This window comes from Rhodnius prolixus, unplaced genomic scaffold (genome assembly GCF_049639745.1).
Source record: "Rhodnius prolixus isolate KJV_2025 unplaced genomic scaffold, Rpr scaffold_5, whole genome shotgun sequence".
NCBI classification, from domain to species: domain Eukaryota; kingdom Metazoa; phylum Arthropoda; class Insecta; order Hemiptera; family Reduviidae; genus Rhodnius; species Rhodnius prolixus.
The window spans coordinates 5,992,345-6,020,049 of record NW_027411624.1 but is presented as its reverse complement, the minus strand read 5'-3'; the positions used below and the strand labels follow the sequence as shown (position 1 = coordinate 6,020,049).

Below are 27,705 nucleotides of genomic sequence, written 5' to 3'. Positions count from 1 at the left end.
TATAAAGTTTATGAGTCGCAGGATTAATCACATTAACTGGATGACGAATTGACTTCCAGAAAAAAGAATAAAGGCGGAAGTGTTTCTTAAGACTGTTGTCCTTTTTAAGTTTAAGTTGTCCGGTTTGTTTGAGCAGCTATATTGATTGGTTGATTTTAAGTCCAATTCTACATTTTGCTTCTAGATTCAGCTTGTTTCAGAGGCTTTGGAAAATGTAACGTTTCGACCACTTCCAAAGACAATAGATAATAATCACAACTTTATAATACAATATCCAGTTTTTAGAATAAACATATTCTCATATCGTATATATAATATACATTCAATTGTGCCGCTGAAATACGTGAAAATGTTTTAATTACATAAATCTTGCTAATTAACATGTAACCTTTGTATATATTTTATATAACACTAATATATCTATTTGTCATTTCTGAAATAAAACAATATTTATAATAATTTGAAAATTTTAAAGTTAAAGTTTTGGTTGTTTAGTTAACTTTTTAATTAAAACAAAAAGTTGTCAACGTATTATTATTTTTCGTCTTTATTAATTATAATTTTATTCGTTAATTAGAGATGGTGGATATGAAGAAGCTGATGATATGATCATTAGATGGTTTTATACGCAGATGAGAATAATTTGAGAGACTTGACTTTCTTCCTATCTCTCGCACACAGTCTCACAATAACCTCATTATTCATGCGGCCCTAATTGTTTGTCTGTGGGTCTAATTGTGTTCTTTTTTCTATACACGACAACGGGAAAGAAGCTGCTTCTGCTACAAAACATTTATTTAACTTTATGATACAGCATTCATTGCATCGCACAGTTCTTGTGCTCTGTTTTTTTTCCCAATATTTGTATTATTAGAGGAAATTCCATTAAAATATACTATAAATATCACAATTCCAAACAAGGAAAATTAACATTTAAAAAAACAATATTTATAAAAGCTATTTTTAGAGCATTGCATTCCTTAAAACAGCTGTTAGAATGGAGCCAAATTTTCTTCCTAACCTAACCTCTTTTCTCATCCAAATCGATTTAGTTGGTTGTTTGCTTAAATGTGGCAGGGTGGGAATGTACAGGTTATAAAGACAAAAAAATGGAATAGGAATTAATTAAACGCCAGGACAATTAACCTTTCGTCTGCGCCTCTTACTAGGTAACATGTGATCAGCAACTTCGGCAAACTGAAAGTTAATATGGCGTGGTCGTTCTAAGGAGGCGACTCTTAGACACGTGAGTTTTTTTTAAATCTTATGAACATTAGGATTGCGTTTGAGCCATCGGTTACCTTTTGCTACTCGGATAATATATTAGTTCCCTTTATCGAAAGAAGAGATTAGTTCAGCCTTTAATGCATTAAACTCCTTGGTTTCTAGTCCATCTTCTCTTGTAGCTCACTTTGAAAAGTGAGAAAAGCACAATATTTTGTAAAGCAGCTTTATTCATCTTTGTTGGACCAGATCGACTTAAAATATCTTTTCCTTTACTGATCAATTCAATCCCACCAAATACGACAGGATGCCCAGTTAAGCCTCCGGCCTATTCTCCTACAATTCTTCTACCTCCTTCAGGAGTACCTCTTTCTCTTTTCAAGTCCCTTCGGGTACCATTCAACAATCTTCTGGACCATCTATTAATCATCATTCTTATAATACCGCCTGGTCAATTCAATTTTCTTTTCACAATTATCTTGCCCACATCATTAGTGAGTGATTTCTACTCTAATCCAAACTTTGATTTTTTGTCTTGTCTTGTTTGCCATTACCAATCAACAATCTTACCATTGCTTTTCTCGCTATCCTTAATTTCCTTATCATTTTATCGATAAATACCCATGTCTCACATCCAGTTACTGGCAGTACGCACATTAAGGAGTTACTGTTTATGCATTTCTACATTAGACCTGTTTAGCTTAGAAAAATTAGTTTTCCATCCTAAGATTATTCTCCTACTTATTTCTTTATTCCCAATCTCCTTGCTAGTTCAAGTTGATGCCTAAGAAAATAAAATTATCTGTTAGTAAAGTCTGAATAAAAATCAAATATCCTTATTTGTAAAGTAATTAATAAAATAATAGACACTCCCAATCGAGGAACTTATTTAATTGATTAAAAATGATCGACGTTTAGCCGTTGTTACAATACAAACGGCACTCGATAGCTGAGGCTATTATCATAACCTTCAGTAACCTAACAACTTAAAGTAGGTAAGGTGTCGCAGTACACTACATTCTACAATTAGAATTAAACATTTTTATCGTATAACTATTTCAAGTCTTCATTTGCGGTTTTTAAAGAAGAGCCAGAGGTGTCCAAAACGTCAAACATTAAGAAAATGTATTCTTATTTGGTCCCAGCCAATCATTGCAGTTTCTATTGGCACTTAAGTTGCTATACAGTCGCCATAAAGTTCTGTTTAAAATGTCAGTGTCTTTTAAAAATGTTTCCGTTGTTGCTTAAGTTCCATTCGGAGTAGTCCGTGACGTAAGATGATATTGCAGATTTAAGTTTTACTTCAGTCAAAGCGAATGAAAGTAGATCAAGACTAAAGAGTATCTAGTTGGGATAGTCAAATAGATTGTGCATCACTTTGTAAGTAATCAGGGAGCGTTGATTACCTATACACGATACACAAATTATTGCAAATTGAGAGCTAACGTTATTTGATGGTAAGTGTGAGTGATAAGATGAGTAATGTTGTTGATCAGTTTTGAAATTTGATAAATTTTAAGCCATCAAATGTTAACAACAAATTGAGTTGACTGATGTATCTATTCCCCTAGGAATTAAACTCATTTTCTGTTACAAAAATAAATAGTGAACCATTAGAAAATATGGACCTCTCCCTCAAAAACGGATGTAAATTGGACCACTTATTCGTGATGGCTCCTCCAAACGCAGTGGTTTCCAATCTTTCTTGTTGCCCTGTTATCATTCAGGCATGCAAATTACTCAGACTGTAAGTAATATTTCCCTTATTCCTTCAAATCTCTTGCCAATTTATGACCTAATGAGTTGCCTACGTGATACATATTTATAATTTTGGATCTTGTTTCTGATAAAAGCTGAGCGCCCCCATTAGAATTGTCTTGGGCCATACAGTTAAAGAAAATGCAGCCCCAAAGTATAGCAGAACCCAAGTCTATCCCACAAAAATCCCCACTCACAGATTCAACAGTTCCACTGTTTACCCTTAGATCAATGAGTTTTGTTACATGTCGCAAATGAGCTGAAGAATTACTTTCTTTCCAATGAACATCTCGAAACAGGTACATCCTACAGTGAGAGTGGTTATTCGTTTTTTAATTAGTGTGATAACCTATCTTCTGAATTTACCGTTTACGGCACTCTTTTTAAAGATAAATGTTAAAACTTCTTAGTTAATTGGAGGTAGTTTAGTTGAATAAAAGACTTAACTGTTCAAAATATAAAGTAATTACTTTTTGTCTTTACAGGTCAGAATATTTGACGTTAGCAGAGAATTCTACTGTTGCAACAATCAATCTCTCTGCAAGGTAATTATCTGAATATCTGTAATTTTTATGGAAACATTATTTACCTCAAGTAATAAATACAAAATGAAGTGAATTTTTACCAAAAAATAGCTAATAATTGAGTCTCTTGACCATCTGAATAAATTGTATTATTTCATTATTGAAGCCCTCAAAATAAAGTCGTTTATTCTAAATGAATAGGGGCTCTAAAAACTGTTCATTTGAGATAAACTATTTAGAAACTATATGTAGAGAACACTATTTGGTTATTTCTTATTTTTTTTTTTTTCGGCGCATCAACTGCAAGGTTATTAGCGCCGTTATTTCTTATTATTATTATATTTGTATTGTTTTAATATTATTTTCTATTTATTATTATTGTTATTATTATTATTTTTCTTTTATACTGGAATTGGAACAGTTATTTTAGTTATTACGTCAGTTGCAAATTTATTTTAGTTTATGTATTTTATTTACTTTTTAGTATTTAGCACGGAACCCCTGCAATGTGTTAATTCACGAAATACAGAATTTTTCTATTCTATTCTGTAATTTTTATCCTTTGTTTTTTAAAGATTTGGTAAGCTTCGAAAAGAGTTGAATATTTCCAACATTCACAATCTCTTTATACCCGACGGACGTCGTTTCATGCTCAATTTTTATAGTCAATAGTTGAACTAAGGGTACGTTCACAACGGAGCTGTGAGCATAGATGATAGCGGAGATGATAGCAGTGATGCATCAGCGCTTATAGAATAACCTAGTACATTCTTATGTGAGCGTGCACAACGAAGCTTCGACTAGTGACTCATACTCGCTGGTATAAACGAGCATAGATGATAGAATTGAATTTTTCATTTTTCTGCTAGCTGAACTCCAGTATCGGAGCTTCAAAATGGAGGTAGAAAAATTAATTAGTGCTGTCTTTACTCATTATTTTTGGTTATTATTTTATTATTTACTTTTAAACAATATTTTGTTTTTTAAATCGTGCTTACATTTATTTTTATGTGTATTTATTTGTTTTTCCTCAATATAACCTTACCTCAGAGTTATCACTAGTTTTTCTTCTATAGTTATAGGATTTCCATGACAATTTTTCCTACGTTTTCTTAATTTTGACCTTATTTTTTCTAAAATTTAGTCAAATGTGGTTGGACCCATCCTCACATATTCAAAAAAAACGATCCGGATAATTTCTAAGTTCCTTATATAAATAGTGAAATTCGCCTAAAGTACTTCGTTTTTTATTTATGGGATGTACATGATATTTTCTAAAGCGTTTTTTCTTTAAAATATACCTTTTTGTTGCTGGTGAACATAAAAACTCTTCTTCACTACTCGACATGTTGCATGTATCACAGCTCCGTTGTGCACACTAATCAGCGATTATATTTTACTCTATCAGTTATCATCTCCGCTATCATCTATGCTCACAGCTCCGTTGTGAACGTACCCTAAACGTTGAATTTCACTAATATTTAGGAGCGTTCAATATTTTACACGTTCACCTCTATAGAATGTATTTTCATATAGATTTGCTGCGACATCCTAGTTGAAAAAATTTAAATCAGAGGATCTCAACCTTTTGAAGTCTTTGGTCCATAATTAGCACTCAAGTGTTGATAAAAGGTCGTACTACCCTATCCTTGTGTTCCTATACAAAAGGAGCTTATCATACTTCCTGTTTTGTCTGATTGTCTTCCCTGTTTTGTAGAACAGTCCTGGTGTCCAAACACTGTTTACGGTTATTTTATAATATATAGCAAAAATAAAGCAGTTATAAAGTAGGATTTGACCTATATTATAAAGAAAATTTGGTAGTTATATGTTTTGTAGAAAAAGATAAAAAAAAATTGTCAAAGTTGGGCATTTTTCAACGTTACGCTTTTTCGTGCAGTTTTTGACGATCATCCCTAATTAAAACTGTGCATTTGCATCTGTTGAAACGATAATCTCAATTATGAATATTATACGACTAAATCATGCTTTATTGTGCTACAAACTCAATTGTTAACTGAATTCATTTAATTTTTTGACGCAGTTAAAAAAGAATTTTAAAAGTTTATGCTAAAGATAATTGGTAACAACCTTTTAATTTAATTCCAAATGGTAGGTCTTCAGAAAACAAAAGAAAATTAATAAAGCCGTTTTCGAGAAAATTAAAAAAAAAGGAAAAGTTTATTAGAAAGATATAAATTAAGATATTTACAATATCTATTGATTAAAATATAATTTATCCCATGTTAGATAATGTCGGACCCCGGAAATAGATCGTCATGCCGCGGATTGTGCTCAGTTAGTTGGGAAATGAGTCATCTATTTTTTCTTCCATCCGTGTTTGCTATTTGATCCTAGAGAAGCCTAGGGTTTGGTCCTTCTATTTGTACGAATAATTATCATTATGAAGACTACCATGTTTATACTTAGACAACTGCTTTAATAACTTAGAAAATTGCATCATTAATACCGAGAGAAGTTGCTAACACTTAGTAGAGATACATTAAGCTTCAAATTATATTGGACTTTGGAGCCGACCATCTCTCCTAATCCTTTTAGATGGAGTACTTCACTGAGTAACGTGTTCCTATTACATTTAATGAACGAGAAGTAATGACTAGTTATGCCTTAGTTCAGTTAGTAATTAAACTGCGATAGTTAGGATTTAGTGCATTATAAAATATTTTTAATTTTTGCTAAGAGTTAAGTGCTTTGTGCTCATTTTCTCCTAAATTCTCAAGCGCAAGAGTTTTGAGGCTATTCTAGCTATTGGGAGTACTTCGTGAACGTTCTGAGTTCGTTTATTCATTGTACACGTCATTGAGAAAAAAAAATGATATAACGTTATTGTTTTCCTTATTACAAAACGTGCTGAGTTTTCTTGATATAACTCAAAACGGAAACCCAAGTTAGGAAATATTTTTCAGACCCTGTATTTCTTTGATATAATTTGGTGGTGATGCTCATAAAGTCATCAACCTCTCAAGTGAATTCCTCTGCCATCTAGTGGGCATCTCCAGAAACTCACATAATCTGTATCTGTTCCACCATTACAAATTTTCAGCTCAGGTTTTCTTTAAAATCTAAAGAAGTTTCATCTTATTCTAGTAGGTAAATTAGGTAAATTAGGCAAATTTTTTTCTTCAAAGATTAAGCCACAATGCTTCTGTTTTCTTGAATACTTCTATACTCATTTATTTCTATCGTTTTTCGCTTGTCCCAATGGATAGAGACTTTTGTAGAGAGCTAGTATGAGTGCAATGAATATGTTGCAATTTTTTCAAAATAAAGTGTTGCATATCTACTTGGGAGCACACTATGGTTCATGCACAATGAAGAAATCTACAAGAACCTGGAAATAATTCACAATAAGACTTTGTGGAAGGATAGCATGCACTATTTTTAGAAAAGATACGAACTAAAGTGGCCCGGACATCAACCAAGTTGGAGAGAAAACAGAACTATAGTGGACGTACTTTCAAATTTAATTTAACAAACAGGCGTTAAAACCAAGTTGGAGAGAAAACAGAACTATAGTGGACGTACTTTCAAATTTAATTTAACAAATAGGCGTTAATATTTTTAAATAACTATTTCATGTATTAGGTTCGTTCGTTTTAATTTAATGTATGGCAGACGCAAACTGCCGAGAAAAAATGTAGGTATTTTTAAAGACAGCTAAATATTAGACGCAGTTGATTATTTAGTAAAAAACGTCCAGTAGGACTTAGTGAAGTGGTTCATTTTCCTGATTATCTTTTTATTTCTGCTACTTTTAATGGCGAAATGACAGTTTTAGAGTAAATAAACAAAAAATCTAATTTTGATAAAATAAATTTTAATAATTATGTAGCCATTTAATAGTTTAAAACAGTCATACTTTAAATATTTTTGATCTCAAAAAATTTACTGTAAGCATAAACCTATTAAGTGAATTCCTCTGCCATCTAGTGAGCATCTCGAGAAACTCATATAACCTGTGTCTGTTCCACCATTACAAATTTCCATCCCAGGTTTTCTTTATAATCTAAAGCAATGAAGTCAATTTTAAGTGTTTATGCGAATTTAATTTATTTAGTTAGAAAATAATTAATTATAATTTACATAGTTATCTTTACGAATAGTAATTATTCATAGTTATCATTAATTAACTTGGGAATATTTGGCCAAAATTGTTATTTAAAGAAATAACTTAGCTCTCTTTAAAAAAAGTCAAACCTTTTCTACTTTTTTTTTATTGTTATAAATGAAAACAGAAGACGAAACTATTATGCCTTAAGAACTAAAAGAGATTTTGGTATTTATTGAACAACTTTAAAGAAGTGTAAAGATTTTTTTTTGTTTACAGGCATAACCCTTGGGGAGCAAAACGAGACCCGTTATTCATCGTCATCCCAATGACAGTATTATATTCGTTGATCTTTTTGACCGGAGTCATTGGTAACGTAAGCACGTGCATAGTAATTGCCAGGAATAGACATATGCATACGGCCACTAATTATTACCTCTTCTCTTTGGCCATATCCGACCTATTGCTGTTAATTTCCGGTCTGCCACAGGAGATGTATCAACTTTGGTCAAAGTAAGTAGGAATACTTTTGTTGTTTTTTACATTTTGTTAGTTTTGGCATTAGTTAAGTTATCCTGTGAAACGCTTTTCGCTAATATAGAAGCATCGTTTTGTCTATCAACCTGAAAAGGGACAGATAGACGGTAATAATATGGCAGCAAAATGTATCAATCAAAAATTTCAAGTATGTTCTACAAAGAATTAAATATTCTTGCCTCTGTAGGCTTTTAAACATAAACGGATCCTTTATATTTTTGAAGAAAAAGTTTAAAATTCAGGTAGATTACTAGGCAGACTCTAACTCTGATTAATATTATGTGAAACTACAATATACGAGCTGCTCGTTCATTAATATTTTATAACTTAAAATGATAAAAAAGAATTTCGTTCGGGTTAACTTAAGTATATTTATTTTTTTATTCTATAAATTTCAATCAACTCCTTATATTTTAACGAGGTGTATTATTTTGGTGAATTGATATTTCTTACAACGTGTAAATATTTCTACTTACAGTTACTTTGTACATATTCTTCTAACGGTATTTGGATTTCCATCTATCTTCAGAGATTCATCAAAGTTGTGGAAATGTATAAAATTTAAACTTAACGATTACGTTATATGTAACAGAAACTTTGTATACGAAATCAATATATCCATACAAACCCTATGTACCTATCTCTTTAGAAGGATGAATATCCCGAAATTAATTAGAATTTTCGTAAGAAAGTGTGCTGACATATAGAAGCATTGTAAGTAAGCTTTACTTTTAATCAAAATCAGTATCAGAGAATAGTCTTTTGGAAATTACTGGCTTATAATTCTCATTTAATTCGGTATGATTAACGTTAAACTAAAGTAAAATCTTTTACAAGTAACAAAAATTCGGAACTCTGAAGACAATTTTATTCATAAGTTTCATTAAATCTGAAACACCCATCCTGTATGCTTTCATAGACGCTTTATTTTATAGAATGTTCCAGATTAGAAATTGCAAACCTGTTCTGTCACGCCTACTAGTTGGATTAAAGCCATTAATTTGTTGAAAACTTAACTTTTCCCACTATTTTGTAGACCTTTAATCTTTTTTATATTTAAATTTTTGTTTTCTTCAATTTAATCAGCTTCGGCATTTAGTAGGGTGCTGAATTGAAATGCAGCATCAGAATTAAATTTTCTTAAAATAATAAACATATTCAAAGAATAAATGAACAAATTCAACGACATATTATCAATAAACCGCCAATAAAGAATGAGTATTTTGCAGTTGCAAATTAAATTAAGTTACTGGTGTAAACTAATTGGTGTTTACAAAACAAATGTCTGCCAAAGAAGGTACAAAGTGTGCTTTAGGTGCATCTGGTCTAGGTTATTAAAAAAAAAAGAAGCACACACTATCTGTGATTTTATTTATAGTACTAATTCATTTTATTGAAAATTGTTGCCAGGTATCCGTACGTATTCGGACAGGCGTTATGCGTCCTGCTAGGCCTAGCTGCTGAAACTTCCTCTAACGCAACAGTATTGACGATTACTGCGTTCACTGTCGAAAGATATGTGGCGATCTGTCATCCGTTTTTCTCGCACACAGTCTCCAAACTGTCCAGAGCAATTAAATTCGTCATAGCCATCTGGATAATGGCCATATTGTGCGCCACGCCACAGGTATGCATTCAATTAGCTTTTTTTTTAAAAGTGATAAATAAAAGAAAGTATCGACAACTTGCATCATTAATGCCGGTCTCGTGCTGGGATGACACCTTCGCCTCCTCCCTCGCTACAGATCTTACAGATCTTATCGGGAGGTAGTATGAAGCGGAGGGATATTGGAGTATATCTTTCCTCTCCAGTCAACGGAAGGAACAGAGTTGCTGCTGACATGCTGGCACCATCCTTTCTTTTCCTGTATGCTTTGGACGGACTACTCGCTCGAAATAAATAAATAACCCTCCCACTAATTTATTGGATATACTAATCATAGGTGTGAAGTACTTTGATTAAATTTCCTTCATTCCTGATAAAAACCTAAACCTAAGCCTAGAAACCTTAAATAAAAACAAATTGCAGTATTGGAGTATTTTTCACCTATTTTGGTGACTGATTCATCAATCAAATTGGATTACAATTGGGAGAAAGATGATTGCCAATTTCAGTCATAATTTTGTTTTTATTTATTTAGCTTTCCACCTGAGGACTACATCATCATCAGGGCTTATACTTATTGATGAATATAATCTGTTGTAGATTATATTGTATTGTATGTAATGTAAAATATTTTATAAGTCAACAATTTTATAATTATTGTAAGTGAAAGTCCTTGTGAGAGTTCACAACCATATTTCTTTTCTTTCCAGGCAATGCAATTTGGATTGATATATGCAACGGATAGAAGAGGAAATCTAATAGATCCAGATGAATTTAATATGTGTGGATTAAAAGAGCACTATCCATATTCATTTGAAGTTTCAACTTTTTTATTTTTTTTTGCTCCAATGTCAGCCATCACTATACTTTACATCCTTATTGGAGTACGCTTGCGTAAATCAACTAGTAGAAAAGCTGGACAAAGACTGAGAGACAGTCGAAGAAGTCATGGACAGGCTAAATCAACTACACGAGTAGTAAAAATGTTAGGTAAAAATTAATATAATTTTTTTTGTTTTAATGTTGAAACAATCATGTTTCATGTAATTAATGATTTTTATAGTTTATTACTTGTTTTATTTACAGTTGTGGTAGTTGTGGCGTTCTTCATTTGTTGGGCACCATTTCAAACGCAAAGACTGTATGCTCTTTATTTTTCTCCCAGTGGCAATACATCGCCAAGAACGATTTTGATTTATAAATTTATAACTTACGCATCTGGATTGCTGTATTATTTGTCAACAACTATCAATCCTTTTCTCTACAATATCATGTCTTTGAAATTCAGAGAAGCGTTCAAGGTAGGTGAAGCAATTGATGGTAATAATTTGATTTACTTATACAATTTTCTGATACTTAAAAAAATTACATTATTTCTTGTCATTCAATTTAATCTTCAACACATTTTTGGTCGATTCTTCTTCTACTCCCCGCAAGGAGTAGCTGTTGCATGCAGCTACTTGAGGAGTAGCAACCTCACGGGGTAACCTGAGCTCAGTACAGCATGCACACTCACCAGAACAGTACACTAAACATATCCACAAACACTCCTACACTACAGACAAGGTACAAACAGTACACAACTTAGGGCTACCGTTCCTAAGGAGATATGGCTAGCCTGATAGCCATAAGGAGGCAGCCCCTCCATCAGGATAGGTTGCTATGGGCCAATCCCTCATACGACCGAAAATTTATAGATTAAAAGTACACCTCGACACTGAAAGGTAGACGAGGGTTGACTAAGAAGAAGAAGAAGATTCTTCTTCTACCTTCTGGCGGACGGATTCTCGAACTATCCCAACCCATTTTGGTAATTCTTTGGTGAAAAGTAACTAAATTTGATTCGTACATTATCAGCGGAAGTACTTATTCCATAATCTTCTCTAGGAGATCACAGTTTGTTATTCCGGTTTTCTACCCTAATCAAGTTACCATGTAGAGTCTAAAGCATGATGCCCTTTTTCATCCGTCCAGCCGCTATTCTTTAGACCTTAATCAAGTATTTCTTGTTTCAAACCATCTCTCCACTGCTGTTTCGAGAGATCTCTCTTCATTCGCTCCAGAGCACCTAATCCAACACCTTCTTGGACCAAATACTACGGTTCCATCACCGTAACATCTTAGCATATTTACTGCTCGCCTTCCTTGCACAACATCTAGATTAAGTTAAAATTTATTATATCTGTCCAAGGACAGCTGTATAAGGCTGGAAACATAGTGGAGCGGCGAGCAAAGCGGCGAAATCAAACACAAGTTAACATATGGGACCGCGCATAGTGGCGAGCAAAGCGAAGATAGAGCAACGCTATCTCTAGAGAGTAGAGCGAAGCGTTATGACATGTTTGATTTCTTCGCTCTCAATATGTAAAGGTTATTTTTCAAAGGTTATGGATATTGATACATTATTGGTTTAGTTTGTTTAAAGAAACCTCTGTGGGGCCATAGTATTTGTGAAGCTACAATAGTTTTTAATAATTAATAGTTAAAATTAATTAACAATTAGTAGTTAATGGAGAATTCAGGTAATTTTTGCTACATTTAATTTGGTTCTCAATCCCTTAATGCTAACTTTCATCTAAATACTAGGCAAAATTAAATTACATTTTTACTACTTCTGATCAGGACGAATTCTCCAATCCTTCTTCTGTAGCGTCGTACTACTCCAGTTTTTCAGATGAACAACATTAATTTACGACAAATCATGGTCTAGTGATTTAATAAAATTATTGTGTTTTTTTAATTGTCTAATTTCTTTTTAACTGCATATATTTCTATTTTATTTTTATTTATTTTGATCTTAAAGTAACTGCTAGGATTAATGGGGTTACACAGATTTGTATTTAGTTAATAACCTACATAGTTAATTTTTCTATATTGTGCCTAACTCATGTTATGAGCTGTATTACTCAAAAACAATATTTGATTTTGATTAATGGGGTTACACTGGGCTAGTATGTAATCAAATAATGATATAGATATTCGAAAATACGCATGAAATTTGCCAGGATGCTCCCGAAGTTGTTGGTACAAGTGATGAAATTCACCAAGTTCATTTCTAAACTTATTTATGTCATGTACACAGCAGCTCCTACTACTAAGCTGCTGCAAATATCAAAGTTTCAACGAAGAATTTTCATATAAAAATAGTTCCTCCATCTTGTTTTGTCAAAAGGAGAACGCGACTAAGCTCGTCACTATGTGCATGCGAATCTTTGCTCGCTGCTCGTCGCTCTCTTTGATCTGAAGCAGCTATCATCGCAGCTTTGCCCGCCGCGCCACTATGTTTCCAGCCTAAGGGTTGATCGTCAAGTACTGTAAGAAAAAGCATAATGCTGAAAAACGCCCAACTTTGACAATTTGTATCTCTTTCCTTATAAAAGATAAAAATCCTTAATTTTCTTTAATATAAAGAATGTATCATCGTTTTATACCAATATAGCACTCCAGCTAGCTTATCGATTAATTTTTACGATAATTTCCATCTTGAAATTATGTTCTTTCTAAGCCTGCCCGTTTTCAATTGCTCACCAAGGCTTTGTGTTAAACGTAAATTTCTTCTTCTTTCAAGGTGTTTCCCTAAACAGGGTTCCTTGCGCCAAGCATCCACCCTTCCCTATTCTGAGCGTCGCTTTTGCATAGACCTCGCGCTATCATTAGTTCTTTTACCTGCGCGAGCCAGCTATTCATAGGCCTTCCTCTTCTTTGTCTGCCAACAGGTTGTCTGCAGAGAGCAACGTAAATTTTAACCAATAATTTTATTTAAAAATTGATTGTTACAGAATACTCTTACCAAGTGCTTAAATGGCCGAGAAGTGTTACAATCAGAGGGTGGAGGTGGCAGTTCTGGAGGAGTGGGTGCTGGTGGAGTATTTCCCAGATTCAATTACTCAGTGCTTAGTCATCGTTCTGTAAGACACAACAATAGCACTAATAATAGTCTAAACAACAATAATTCCTGTTCCAGCAGTAACTCTTATATAGATCCGGTGGATTTAAATCGTCGTCCGTTGGTTGTATCATTTCGAAAGAAAAACACTCGTACAAGTTCTTTAGAGTTTAGCGGAAATAGTCCAGAAAAAAGAGAACTACTACAAGTTCCTCGAATGGAGACATTCATGCCAGGTGCACCAAAGTCACCATCAGCACAAACTAGAACTGCCATTATAAGAACTATTTCAACAAAATATTCACCAGTTCGTATAAAATCTGGCAAACAGAATGGTATTCAAAAAATACCTCGTATAGAGGATATAGAAATTTTTCAAGAATCACAATTAAAAATATTACAAACTAAACATGCTCAACATCACCAACAACAGCAACAACAACAACACTATCATCGTCATCACCATCACCACCACAATTATCATCATCAAAGTCATCATAAAGAGATGGAAAACGATGATGAAAACCATTCATGTAGTGTCCATTCTGATGATAAACAGCATACTAGTTGTGTTGATGAAAATGATGAAGACCATGTTAATTATGTTAAAAAATCATTCACTGTACCTTGTTTGATGATGAATTAAGTTAATTTTTAATTATTTAAGATTATAAAAAAAAATAATAGATAATACTATTCCTTGTAAAGTGGAAGTTATATTTTTTATAGGTGACAACGAACTGAAAAAATATTTATATTCAACTCTATTGAAACATGACTATGGTCAGGAATTCCTTATTTTGAGAAAAGTGAGCGAATCAGGGCAGCAAAGAGGTTAGATCGGTATAAATGATTTATCATCACCAAAGCGAAAATCCGGTTTAAACACTCCTGGACTTCCTGTTATCATTTAGAATGATAGATGGTCTTTTTCGATTAATTTTTAGTATTTTTTTATTGTTTTAAGTCTTAATTTTTATACTTTCTGCTTAAGAGTCGTTCGCATACTGTCTTTGGCTGTACTAAGAACAGGTACTGGACTAGTAAAAGGTGTGGATATTCCATGTCTGGCCAGCTGATCAGTAACTTCATTACTCAAAAGTTATCAGGCATCCTTTACAAGGACAATCTTATTGATATTCCAACCATCTTTGAACCGACTGCGAACCAGATGGACGTTCTCTGAACTGTCTCATTTTGGTCTTCCATGGGCGGCTCCCTTTTTACCCCCTGAGATTCCCATTGTGTGCTTCCAATTCAGGACCTCTGAATTTCTTCTCCATTCTGCGCTCATGGCTTAGCCAACCTCAATCTGCCAATCAATGTTTCCTCACTTTCAAGGTAAAAAAGCATTTGTCCACACAAAAGCTCACATTTTCATTACCGTAACTTATGTAAGCATGTTTTGCGGCCTACTTTACAAATCTTACAAGAGAGAAAGTTTTGCACAAATCAATTGATTGAACAAAAAAAAAGAACAAACTCATCTAAGGTAGGCATTCATCTGAATTTTGTTTATAGATCAACTTAATTTATATATCTTGTAACTAGTTCCGTTATATTTTCTATTCATCCATATTAAATTCTATCAGTTTTTTTATTATTTTGTTAATCCATCTCAAAAAAGAGTATGCTGTTAAAACAAAACTAAAAAACAAATGTCAAATGAATTTATTTTGTGGTTGAACAATTTTAATTTTAGGTTTAAATCTATAGAAGATTATTTTCTGCAAAAATGACTGTTGGGCTAAGTGGAGCTCAACTATAGTTGAGCCAATGAAATTTTTAATCCGAAAATTTGACGATATCAACAATCTCAAATTATTCAACAAAACACTATCAGCAAATTATTTAAAACTATTTTTTAAGCACTTTATCAGATACATTATCTCGTTTTATTTATTTTTGTAATAATGAAAACATATATTAAAAAAGAGAAATTTAATTTTATGTAAATATTTTAAAAATATAAATAATATATGTAATGTAAATACTTTAAAATTATAAATAATATATATGTAAACATTTTATGAGTCGCCCAATTAAGCTTACTCATTTCTGGCTGTGATTTTAAAAGAGCACAAGTCAAAAATTAAATAATGCAAATTTTAAAAAAATAAATAAAAATGTATTAAGACAAGTGTGCTTTCATAAAGTGATATAGTTATAATTAAATTTTTATTTACTTATTTATTTCTTTAAAAGTGACTTTTTTTTTTTTTAATTAGTTTTATTATTCATTCATTTATTTTCTTACATTAATTTTTAAAATAAGTCAAATTGGACCTAGTCAATGGACATGTGATATATATAATGTATAATTATATAAAATTTTAAAATTTAAACGGACATAATACGTATGCTCAATAATTAATAAAATCAAATTATAAAATATATAACGAATTTTTTGTGTTAATGTAAATTATCTAAAAATAAGAATAGTAAATCTATCAATATTTATTTTAAAAAAATGAATATTATTAAAATAGTTTATTGTATGTGTTATTATATTATTACTTATCTTTTTAAACGTCAAACCTTCTTTTTTAATGAACTCTTTCAGCTACACATGGTTTTATGAACGGGAATAATTGTGGAAGTGAAGCTCTGATACCACTTAGCTATACGCGGCGGCTTCTAGCTTATTGGATTTCTCCAAATATGAAGAAACATAATGTGCCATAGATCTATTGCATTGAATGAAGTAATATTGAAATCAATTAAATTCAAAATCTAAATAAAAATAGGCATTTGTGCTTCAGGTCTAATCATTTGGATCAAGAATATTTTTCTGTAGAAGAATTGCACCACTAGGAATTAATATAGTGTGCTGTTAAGCTGACTGTGTAGTAAACTGGCCATTCCTGGGTGCTATAAAGTTGGGTTAGCTCTTGGGGGGGGGGGGTGTGTGACCACAGTCGTCCAGGCTAAGTTCACTGGAATAATTGTATGCTTCTGGGGGGGGGGGGGGAAGGTTGAGGATTATGAAGAAGAGGTAATAATTTTGACAGGTAATTAGTCAGGACTCAAGTCATTGAGCATGTCTAGGCGAAGGCTACGAAATTAGTAAAAGAATGAGGTTCTAATGTCTCTTCTGTGTTACCTAGGCATACCGGGATGGAATTCAGCAAAATCTTTAAGAATAGAGAAGTAAGATCTTGTGAGACGTTGAAAGGAACCCTGACGATCATTCACCTAGCGAGCTAAGGACGATATTCAAGGGTTGTACCTAATAAAAGTGAAAAAGTTGAATGACCTACTTTTCTAAATAAAATTATACAGGCTACACATAATGTGATGTAACTAGCACGACTAATGTTATTTTAAAATAGGATCTTGTCTATCGGCTATCTCACGACACCTTGCTAGCCATTTTGAGGCAAAACTAAGTGGGAATGGGCTCGATTATCAGTCTAGGCCCTGGAAGTTGTTTAATGTTTAATAAAAGGGTCTTATAGTAAGGTAGGTTTGTTAGTCGCCTCCGTCCACGACATTTAAGTTGGACGTAAAGCATGTTTGAAAAGAAAGGCATTACCTTACTTTATTATCGGCCTCGACGGGCTTAGGTTATCAGAATACATTTATGTCCAGTACTTTTTTACCTGAGACTTAAGCTAGCTGCATCCCTTATCTCGGAAAAGTTATTTTATTTTCTGAAACAGCCAATTAAATTTTCCAAAATTTTTGGAGTTAATCTAAGGAAGTGTATAGCAACATATTTTGTATCCAGAAAGATCTAGAAGTTGGCCGAGTGCAGAATTGTTATGGTAAATTAAATAATTCCATAAATTTAAAATTTGAAACTGCTTTCCTAATTGATATAGAGAGGAAAATAAATTCGAGTAATATAAATTGGTATTTAAACAAAAAAAAGAAGAAAAATCCCTTATTAATCGTCCCGACGTTTCACATCCTTCCAATAGTCCCTTCAGGACTACAACAACAAATTTCATATTGACATCACATCTCAGAACCTCCTGGAAGTACATCCAGTTCCAGTAATACCTTAACAGTGCGTACTTTAATGTATAATTTACTTGTACTTTCCCTCTAAAGCCTGCTGAAACGTGGCATTGTTTTGGGCATTAATGCTAATCTGTTGGTGTAATTAGGTAGCCAGCAATTCAGTAATTTGTAGTTGCCACAAAAAAAAATATTAACGAATTTCCTTTTCTTTATCGCATTAAATATTATAATTAAAAATATTTAATTAAAATAAAAGACAGGGATCAAATAAATTAAGCCAATTTTAACTAGGTAATTATATTTTTAATAGAACACACAGTTTAAAAAATATAAAATTTATTTATAAATAACATACATAATACAAAAAAAAAAAGAAAAAACTATACGAAAAATAACGTATATATAATTTAATTATTTATTTTTTTTAATTAAAATTTACAACTCGTAAGAGATGAAATCTATTTTGAACTTTTTTAAATACTTCTGAATTTATTGAACTACCAGTTGTTAAAGTTATTAAGCAAAATACGTTTTAAAAGGAAAAAATAAAATAATGACTAAAAAAAATATTAAACAACGCAGACAAGGAAAAAAAATTAAATTAAAAATCCAATTTTATAAAATATCAAATTTGTTTTCTTTTGTGTTTTTTACATTAAAATTAGTTTGAATTATTGCAGTCTTGGCTTTGAATCCATGATTTATTTGTATTAGTTTTTCCAATTTCCACTTTCTCTCGTGTTTCTCCTTTTTCTGCAGGAATCCTCGGACATTCTTTTCCTTTTTTTGGTGAATTAACTGGCTTAAATAATAAACAAAATTTATAATTACTACAAAAGAAGAAGTTTCCAATTTCAGGAAATTGTAAAAGAAAATGTGACTATTTGCTTTTCTAATTATATGGCTAACCACAAATCTTTTAAGCACTTTAACTTTTTCAACACTTAGGTATAATTCCTTTATATTTGATTGGCATGGCAATATACGAGGAATATTTTATGATTGCATAATAAAAGAAAACAGAGTAATTTTAGAATCAATTTGGATTGAGCGAGTTTTGTCGCAAAGTATCTTTAAAAAGTAAGTTGTGTTTTTAAAAAAATACAACATAATTTTCTATAACACATTAAAATGGGAGGCAAAATTCTATACCTCTCTTCTCATGGTGCCTTTGATTCCTACCGGACAAAAGCTTCGAGGATTATTAGCCACAACAGAGACGATATTTTCATGGGCCGGAGCAAGGTAAAAATAAATTTCAAGCATCTTCACTTTGTAGAGAGGCAGGCAAAGCGTATCACTTTCAGAACATCTGGAGAAGATAATTGGGATGAGTTGACGATAGAGTGGGCATTCACAAGGAGTGAAAGGTAATTAGGGAGGCATTAGGACATGCATCCCTGTCAACTGTACTTCCCTAGTCTAATCCTCCAAGTCATAAGTAGCCCGTTCCAAAGAATGAATAGTAAAAAATCACAGATCACAAAGCAGGGATCAGAGAGTAACAGAGATGACGAGTACGGAGCACCGAGCACACCCTCGGAGTAAAGGAACTTGAGGAGGTCGTAATGTAGGCTTAGGGTTAATCCAGTAAGCCAGTACTGTAGAGGAGAATAATACCCTCTTTTGGAAGTTTGAGGCGTTTAGGCTTTATAGTTTGGATATGCTCCAATCGTCAGGCACTCCTCTCTTCCTCATAGTGCTTGGGTAGAAACCAAGTCCTCGTTGGGGCGGGATATGTCCTATTTGGGGTACGGCGGTGGGGTATGTAGCATCAAGGAGTGGTATTCTCAATCTGTAGCCTTCCACTTCTTCTCCTAGAACTTTCGTAGAAAATCTGGATAAACCGAAGTTGCTATAAAGTGAGTGATCTTATCTGGGATCAGCGGAAACAAAAATAGACCTAAATAAAGGTAGCAGTTAAGAATAACTCCATCATAGTAACATCTGAGGTAAAAAAGAAGAGAATTCATTTATCAATTAGATATTCTATCGATTATTTTAATATTACTTAACATGTGGCGGAACTTTAACTTGTTCTGAAGGGGTACTTAAGCGGGGTTTGATTAATGCAGCAATAAATATTCCTCGGAAAATAAAATTGGCAGCCATAAATGGAAAAATCACATAGTTACAAGGCATTTTCCAGTTTCTTAGAGATATGAAGCGAGGAAAGTAAAATAAAAAAGAAAATAAATTTGTGCCCTTAAAATATGAAAGAAATCTGTTTAAAAGAAATGCCCAACTCTGTTCTCCATCTCCTCAATGTTAAACTTACTTAACGTTAAATCAAATAATCGTATCAACTACTGGCAAAAAGTCGAAAACCACATTTTCTTCTATAAATGTCCGTAAAATAAGTTTTCAGTGCTAAAAAGTCACTTACGCGACATTATATTTATACATTCGAGTAAAACTTAAAGCACTTAATCAAAATAGAAAAATGCATGCAGCACTCATAAAATAATTTCAAAAAATGTAATTAATCTTACTTGCTCGGTCGGGTTGTCTACATTTTGTACTGCCTGGAGGTAATCATGGACTTTTTTCCCTCTTAATTTAATTTTCGCTTGTCCAAAGAATTTTCGTTTATAAACTCCATTCGCTAACAGGACACTTCCGCTTCAAATCTATGACTCAAGCATTTCCCATTGGCCAGGAGCATTGGGAAAATCAATCGATTCGTTTTATTAAGTACAAATCTTGAAAAATAGTATAAAACCACTTCTTCTTTTTTTTCCTTTTTCTTATAGCTTTTAATTTTTTTATATTTTTATTTTTGTCATTTTTTATTTTTATACATATTTACAATAAAAAATAATAACAATAAAGAAAACTAAAAATCGTTGGAAATAATCAGTTGAAAATAATCATCTAACAAATGATATGACCTGGTAGGATGACATCTTACATAATAGTGCATAGACCAGAGGTATCTGTACCTTTGTACACAGGCTCCCTGATGACCATCTTTTGTCCAACTAATCTTGGTTTTAGATTCGCAGGAAATAATTCCTCTCCTGGTGGAGGCGGTTCAATTGTTGCATGATTTGGCTCAAGAACTGGTTCATTTGTGACTGGTTTTGACTGTTGTATATGTTTTGATGAGATATTTATTTTAATTTTGTTTTTCGGTAAGACAACTGGTGCTGCATCTTGTAATTCCACGTTGCCATCAATTGATGATACTACTGTCAAATGATTTGGTACTGATACAAGTTCAGATATATCTATTTTCTCAGTCTTTACTTTAATCTTAGAAAAATCCACAATATCCTCATCATCGTCCGAGGGTATGTCAAGAATTTTCGTTTGATCATTCGTATTATTGCTGGTGGATACTTGATTACTTTTATTAATATCATTTTCGTCGTCTTCATCATCAATTATATCATATGATTCTATATGTCGTTCAACGACTTCAATCTGCAAAATGTCATCATCACTGTCTTCATCTATCGGTTTGTCACAATTTTCTGCTTCTTTAATTATATTTTCATCTTCTGGACTTTTAGTATCACTTGGTTCTGGAGATATTGGTACAATTTCAATGTCATTATCAGAGGCATTAGTTGAATTTTCTTCTGGTAAAGATTTTTTATCTTCATTTTCTTTACTTACTGGATCTTCCTCTAAATTATCGCTGATGACTGTTGTATTATCATCTAAAGTTGCACCATCGTCAATAACAATAAGTTCTTCTTCTTCCAGTACGGTCGGCTCTGGTGGATCAACTCGGGCACGATTTTCTAGGAGATCTTCGTAACAAAGCGGATGATATAAAATTCCATCAACCCGGATTGCCTTTTTGAAATGCCATTCCTCTTTTTCTTCGTTATAGAACTGGTCGAAATTATCATGACAGATTCGGCAGGTTGCTTCTTCCGCACCTTCACCCGCCACAACACTTGGTTCATTCATGGAATCGTCAACTTTTTCATTAGATTTTTTCTCTTGTATTTCAAACCAACTAGCCGCACGGTCATCTACATCTTCTATTTCCTGATACTGTATCCAATCTGAAACATCATAATTCCAACGTCTTGACTGAGCAATTCTTGCGGACATTTTCTCGCGTCGGTTTTGCCTAAAGTGCCAATCAAGATGTTGACTATACTTCACTGTTTGCTCTGGTGGAAATCGTACACCACAGGAACTACATTGGATTCCAGAGTAAAGTCGGGCCACCAGTCCAGGTTGTTTCACTTTTAGGGTCTCTGGCTTGGAGAAATCAACTAATTTAACAACATTATCGTCTTCTGTGGATGAAGTTTCTTTCTTACTTACAGGTGGAACAATGCCTGATGCTACTAATTTCTGAAACAATTCTCCTACATTAATATCACCAAGAGATTGCAAAGCATTGGAAGGAACAGGTGGAGGATCGACAGTGGTTTGATTGTTAGAAGCTTGTTCGATAGCGTAGTTGTGGCCAACTAAAGGTGCCATAGTAGCTGGCATCAAGCTTGTAAGTAATTCTAATGGTTGTAATTCCAAAGAATTTTCAGCAGGAAGCACATTGTAATTGTTAATGTCTTGATTAAAAGAATTTCCCGGTCTTACTGCCGGTGGGCTCACAGCAGGTACAGCCAGTTCTGGTGGTGGTGACGGCAACCGACCACCTTCCATATTGACGATATTTACATATCCTGGCCGAATATCTCGTGGTAGGACGGATAACCTGAGAAAATGTTTCTCTCCATGAAAGAATATTGGAACTGGCACCCCACCAAATTCAAACTTGAATGGTACTCCGTTGATAACAACCGTTTGTAGAGCTTCAACAAATCTCAAAATGTACGGTACTCCTCCAATTTCAAATCTTTGAGGTTTTGCATCAAGATAAATGGGAAACATCTTCTTTGCGTCAATTATAAGATTTATTTTACCAGCAACTAAATCAGTTCTCGGTACTTCTCCTATTCTTAATTTTGGCATAGGACCACTTAGTTGAACCATTTTTCGTTGACCTCCGAGCATTATTTGTACCGGAGGTCCTCCAAAGATCATTTCATAGTAAAGTCCATCAACAAACAGCTCCCGAGTTGGAGCGCCCAATCGAATTTTGAAAATTTGTCCATCAATAATACAATCCCTATAAGGAGAGTTAAAATGAAGTATAAATTGTTCATGTTCATCTACAATAAGTCTTCTCGATCCTTGTTGAAACATGACTTCCCGTGGATCATCCCAGGACAGTATAATAACAGCAGTTTCTCCGTAGAAACGAACTTCTCGGACGATTCCATCAATTCTGATAGGCCTCATGGTATCTTTTTCTATCAATTCAAGAACTTGGATATCAGAAGGCGGTACGTCTTGTCTTCTGGTATGAGGAGGCCGAATAGGCGGAATAAATGACTTTTTGTAGGGCACATTACAACCATATCTATAATTAGAATTTTTATTGGTTTCATAGAAAACTTGAGGATTGCAATTAGGCGCAGGTGGCACTGCCCAGAGAGGGAAATTGGTAGGGGTGTTCCTGGGTGGTAATTGCTTGGCCTCTTGAGGTCCTATCTGTTGGGTAGCAGCCCCTCGCATGTACCAGGAAGGACGTTGCGACGCGGCTATCTGAGACTGGTTCTGCTGAAGACTATTGCGATTATCCCATACGGGCGGATGAGCTGGAAAGCGTTGAGAATAAGACTCACTATTAAATGTTCTACTTTGTCCTTCAGAAGAATAATGCCTTTTACTTCTACCATCTTTTGGAAACTGATACTCTTCACTTTTTGAACTTTCATTATCAATTACATCTGCTGAATCTGTTAAAGTGCTGCCTGTTTCTGGAGTCAATGGTCCATTGAATTCTGGTTCTAACTTTGACTTTTTACTGTAAGAGCCCACTTCATCATCATTCTCTAACATTTCCACTTCAGAATCGTCAGCCATTTCGTTATTTTCGTCTTTACGCAAAGCTTCTTGCAATTTCCTAGCTTCATTAATAGCAATTACTTCCTTTAGCATTCTATTATATTGTGAGAAGGTTATGTTTCCAGAACTGAGCTGTTGTTCGGCTTCTTTTATTATTAAATTACAGTTTGCCGAAGATCGTTCTTCACATTCCTGTTCACTTTCTTTAATTTCTTCAACCAATCCATTACTACTTCGAAATAAAGAGCTGTGTGTTCTTTCTTTCTTTCCTTTACCAGTTCGACGAAATCCCTCAAATGTTTGTCCGCAACCATTTTCCTCAGACTTCACTTTTTTGTAATTAGCCCATGAACTTTCTTCAAATGTATCACTCTTAGATATTATTGGCGGTGGTGGAGCTGGGGGAGGAGACGAAGTATCCAGGATGTGTGATGGGCAAACAGATGAAGGTAAACTAACTGCCACTTTAGGAGTATCTCTGTTAAAATTTTGCGAATTATCATCTTGGAACGCTGATGGGATTGGCAAATGCTTAGTTTTTTCAGGTAGACTGTTAATATTGTTCTGAAATAACTGGGAAGTAACAACAGGGGCTGCAGGTGAATTAAGATCAGGACTAGTTGAAAGAGTTGCAGAACTGTGAGAAGAAACTTCAGTATGTGGAGACGTAACATTATTTCTTGGTGAAAGGTTGCTAAAAGTTGAAACAGGAACGTTTATAGGAGGAGAAGGAGTTAAATTATGTTGTAATGATTCACGTAAAAATAATGGATTTGCAGATGATTCCGCTGCGAGTGCATTATCTGTAACTGGAGAACAGGAAGAGGGTAGTGGATTTGAATCTTCTGTTGAATTAAAAATAGCTTGCTGAGGACTTTGAACAAGAGGTGGAAATCTTCGTAAATCAACATCTTCAACGCCAAATAATGCATCCAGTACTTCAGCCCTTGACTTCTTGATTGGTATTTGAGAATCTGTGTCTTCAGAATCATTCTCAGATGGAAAAGGTAATAGGCGAAAATCTACATCTTTGGTAGCGTTGGCTAGATCCAATCCAGCATTACTAGCTAACTCTATACTTGGGTTAATTACATCCAATTCTTTGTTAGAAATAGTAGGAGACGGAGGAAGTTCTAGTGTAGGGGATTTTATTTGATTTGGTTGTGCGGTGCTGCTCTGCTGAACTTCCGCCACCTGAAGAGGTTCTTTAACAGACACTGAAGATTCTGCGTGACATCTTTTAATTCCACCTCCTTTTCTCTCGATATCACTGACTTTACTTTCGCATACTTCCATTTCAATGTCATCCAAAGAATTTTCATTTTTATTTGAAGAATCTATAGGAGAATCTCTCGCGGGTGAAAAATCAGAGTTAATAATCATGGGAGTGGGCGTGTGCATGGTACTCGTCGCTTGGTTGGTAAAACCTTGTCCATCATCTTTTTTTTCAACATCCGGCTGAACGTTTACATCCGAACAAGTTATAACATCCACGCCAGGTGGAGGCGGCTCCTCTGCCGGAAGCTTAGTAAACAAATCTTTATCATATCTGTCCATGGGTTTTTTTAATGATACATTTACTTCTGCAGGTGCGACTCGATTCCATTCATTTTTATTACTAGTATTTTTAACATTTTGACGTTCTTTATGTTTTTTGATAGTTTTCTTTTCTTTTTTGTGCTGTTTTCTTTCTTTTGTGTTTGGATCCTTCTGCGGATGGCCTTTAGCCTTAGATTCGGTGTATTTTTCTTTGTTAAATTTCATTCTAGGATCTCTAGATCGGAAAGAACTTCCTCCGGACTTATAAGGTTTGGTTCGAGTATTTGCAACTAGCATGGGAGCAGTATGAGTGTTTGTGGTATTTTCTGCTTTAGAAAACTGTAGCGCATTAACCTGCAACTGTTGACCACCTACGGCGTTGGCTTGCGAGCTTGTAACTGGTTCGCTGATTAAACCAGCGGTTTGATTTTCTAACTTCTTCTGCTGTTCTTCGAGAATTGCTTTTGTTTGCATTAGTTCTAATTCAACTTTACGTTTTTGTAATTCTAGTAGTTCTTTCTGCTGTTTAAGAAGCTCCTCCCTCATAATACCATCGTTTATTGGCTGTGCAACTTCACTAACTGTTGAAGTTGAAGCATGAGCCTGCAGGAATTTAGGGTTCACATGTATATTAACTGATTGTGTTGCAGTTATAGGCCAAGCAGGATCTATTGCATGCACTCGTACATCAAGAGCCAACAGCTTCTTTTGTGGAAACACTTCATTCCAAGTTTGCCTTAATTTAAACATTTGAAATCTTACTTTTTCATCAACTTTTTCAAATACGGCACAAAATGTTGAGACAATATTTTGCGTAAAGAGAGGTACATACGTTTTTCCAACATTTTTTACAATTGAATCTATTAAGTACAGAATTGGAAGCTTGATATCGCATGTTACCTTTTGTAAATGAAGTTCGACAACTTTAACTATAAGCGGAGCATGCTCAATATAATCTTCCGCAAGCATTGTAAGCATATTTATCAGTGGCTTACTATTTATAGTTAAATCAGCTAATGACGATGTGTACTCCTCCGCCACGTCTTTTCCAGAATTAACTTTCATTGGGCGGCAGTGTAAATATCCTGAAAATAAGTTAAAAGGATTAAATTATAGAAAATTTGATGGCTCAAAATATTACTAAACTATATCTGAGGAGCTGAATATCATTACGTTTTACGTCCACTTTGATCTTTTTTTGCAATTAAAAGTTATTTGTATTTCCTTATTGTTTCTATAATTATAATAATATATAGTAATAATTAACAGCTCAGAAAAATAAATACACATGTAAAAGAGAGCTACATTTCCATCTCAAATTAACAAATTGGAACCAAATATAAGGTTTATTCAAAAACCTACTTTTCTGATTCATTTATTTCGTGAAGGCAAGACCAAATTCATGGGAAGTTATAAGATAAAAAACTTTTCCAACGATAAAAGAAAGTGTGGTTACTTATGACTCTAGACTCTGTGGGTGAAACAAATTGTATACCTTTTCGAGGTCTTCTAGTCACTAGGCAGAGGTAAGAAATGGCACGCTATCAGATTGCAATCAAAACCAATTTAGGATAGGAAACCTTTCACATTTAGAGGTCAGAAGAGATTAATAACGCATAAATGATGATGGAAAAACCATTGATCTTGTAAAATAGCGAGGTTTCTGTACTAGAAGGATCTGCCAAAGTTAACTTCAAAGATCTTTTGGTTAAGTCCCTGAGAATTAAAACCTGCGCCAAGGTATTAATCTATTCCAATCTATCAAGACAAAGCATATCTACGCTTTATTTAATAAACCGATTTGTATTAGATCCAAAAGAAAAAATATCATATCCACACTTTTCCATCAAGGTTCCATGGTTTGTATTAAGTAATAGGACAATTAACGTTTTGAAACTAAGCTTCTCATTCCGCTCAAGCATCTATCGTGTAAAAATCTTACGTTAAATAAGAGTGCTTATAATTCAAAAACCTTTATATTATGATTTGCTATTTTAGACGTTTAAAAAATTAGAAGATAATAGAAACTCACTTGAAGTCAAACATCATAGATAACACAAGTTTTGCAATAGCACAAAAAATAAGCATGATATTCAAATTCAAGTCATTTAATACCACACACTTCGATTTTAACTACGTCGCTCACATATTGCATATATCAGAAATCTGTTTTAATCAATAGTTATCTGGAAATAGTTAACCTCCATAATGCTTAAATTTTAATTAAACAATTAGATATTTGCACATAAATTAGTTTTATAGAAAGATTCTAATTGAAAAGTATTTAATTTGGATGAAATGTAATACAAACCAAAAAAGGTTACTACGCTTGGCCAAGTATGAAAATAAGAAATTCCCAAAAATTTTTGTTTAAACTTAAACTTCTATCATACCTTGTTTCCTGCTCGACTCTTAAAGCACCAACGGTGAAGAGTACACAGCAAAACCAAGCAAAACACAGCTGAATCCCTAACTGACGACTAAGAAGCTGTTTAAATCAGAGGCTAAAAAGCAGTCTAGTTTTCACATTATTGAAATATTCACATTAAAAACTCCCTTCTGTTGCAGTGTTCTAACACTCTCACAATGATGCACAAGAAAAAAAATTTCAAAAACTAACCGCACACATACTTCCATTACAGAATAGTTCTAAGTTCTAAGTATTTAGCATATGTTATTATACCACAACCTAATTGTACTACCTTCCACTGAAAGATGG

The 27,705-nt window shown here is 33.6% G+C and overlaps 2 protein-coding genes across 8 annotated transcripts in view; one reads left to right on the top strand and one right to left on the bottom strand.

Annotated features, from left to right (window-relative positions):
* The window catches only part of LOC141457701 (pyrokinin-1 receptor-like), a 179,466-nt gene extending 164,638 nt beyond the window's left edge, over positions 1-14,828 (top strand). For 3 of the 6 annotated variants that reach the window (XM_074134903.1, XM_074134904.1, XM_074134906.1), the window contains 6 exons: positions 3,468-3,527; positions 7,855-8,088; positions 9,523-9,739; positions 10,429-10,708; positions 10,805-11,019; positions 13,498-14,828. In XM_074134903.1, the coding sequence (XP_073991004.1) occupies positions 3,468-3,527; positions 7,855-8,088; positions 9,523-9,739; positions 10,429-10,708; positions 10,805-11,019; positions 13,498-14,250 (1,759 nt within the window). In that variant the 3' untranslated portion in view covers positions 14,251-14,828. Of the gene's footprint in view, positions 1-1,070; positions 1,247-3,467; positions 3,528-7,493; positions 7,630-7,854; positions 8,089-9,522; positions 9,740-10,428; positions 10,709-10,804; positions 11,020-13,497 lie in introns of those variants that run through there. The other 3 variants (XM_074134905.1, XM_074134907.1, XM_074134908.1) reach the window with 3 other exon arrangements.
* A 3,472-nt stretch (positions 14,829-18,300) lies between these two features.
* Positions 18,301-27,701, bottom strand: LOC141458010 (uncharacterized). 2 transcript variants are annotated; one of them, XM_074135484.1, is made up of 3 exons: positions 27,380-27,701; positions 20,063-26,071; positions 18,301-18,372 (listed from the first exon to the last, which is right to left on the bottom strand). In XM_074135484.1, exon 2 carries the CDS (start codon positions 26,049-26,051, stop codon positions 20,478-20,480), a length of 5,574 nt encoding a protein of 1,857 aa, XP_073991585.1. In that variant the 5' UTR covers positions 26,052-26,071; positions 27,380-27,701; the 3' UTR covers positions 18,301-18,372; positions 20,063-20,477. The 2 variants fall into 2 exon arrangements, with proteins under 2 accessions (XP_073991585.1, XP_073991587.1); XM_074135486.1 differs by having other exon boundaries at positions 18,301-18,368.
* Between the last annotated feature and the right edge of the window lie 4 nt (positions 27,702-27,705).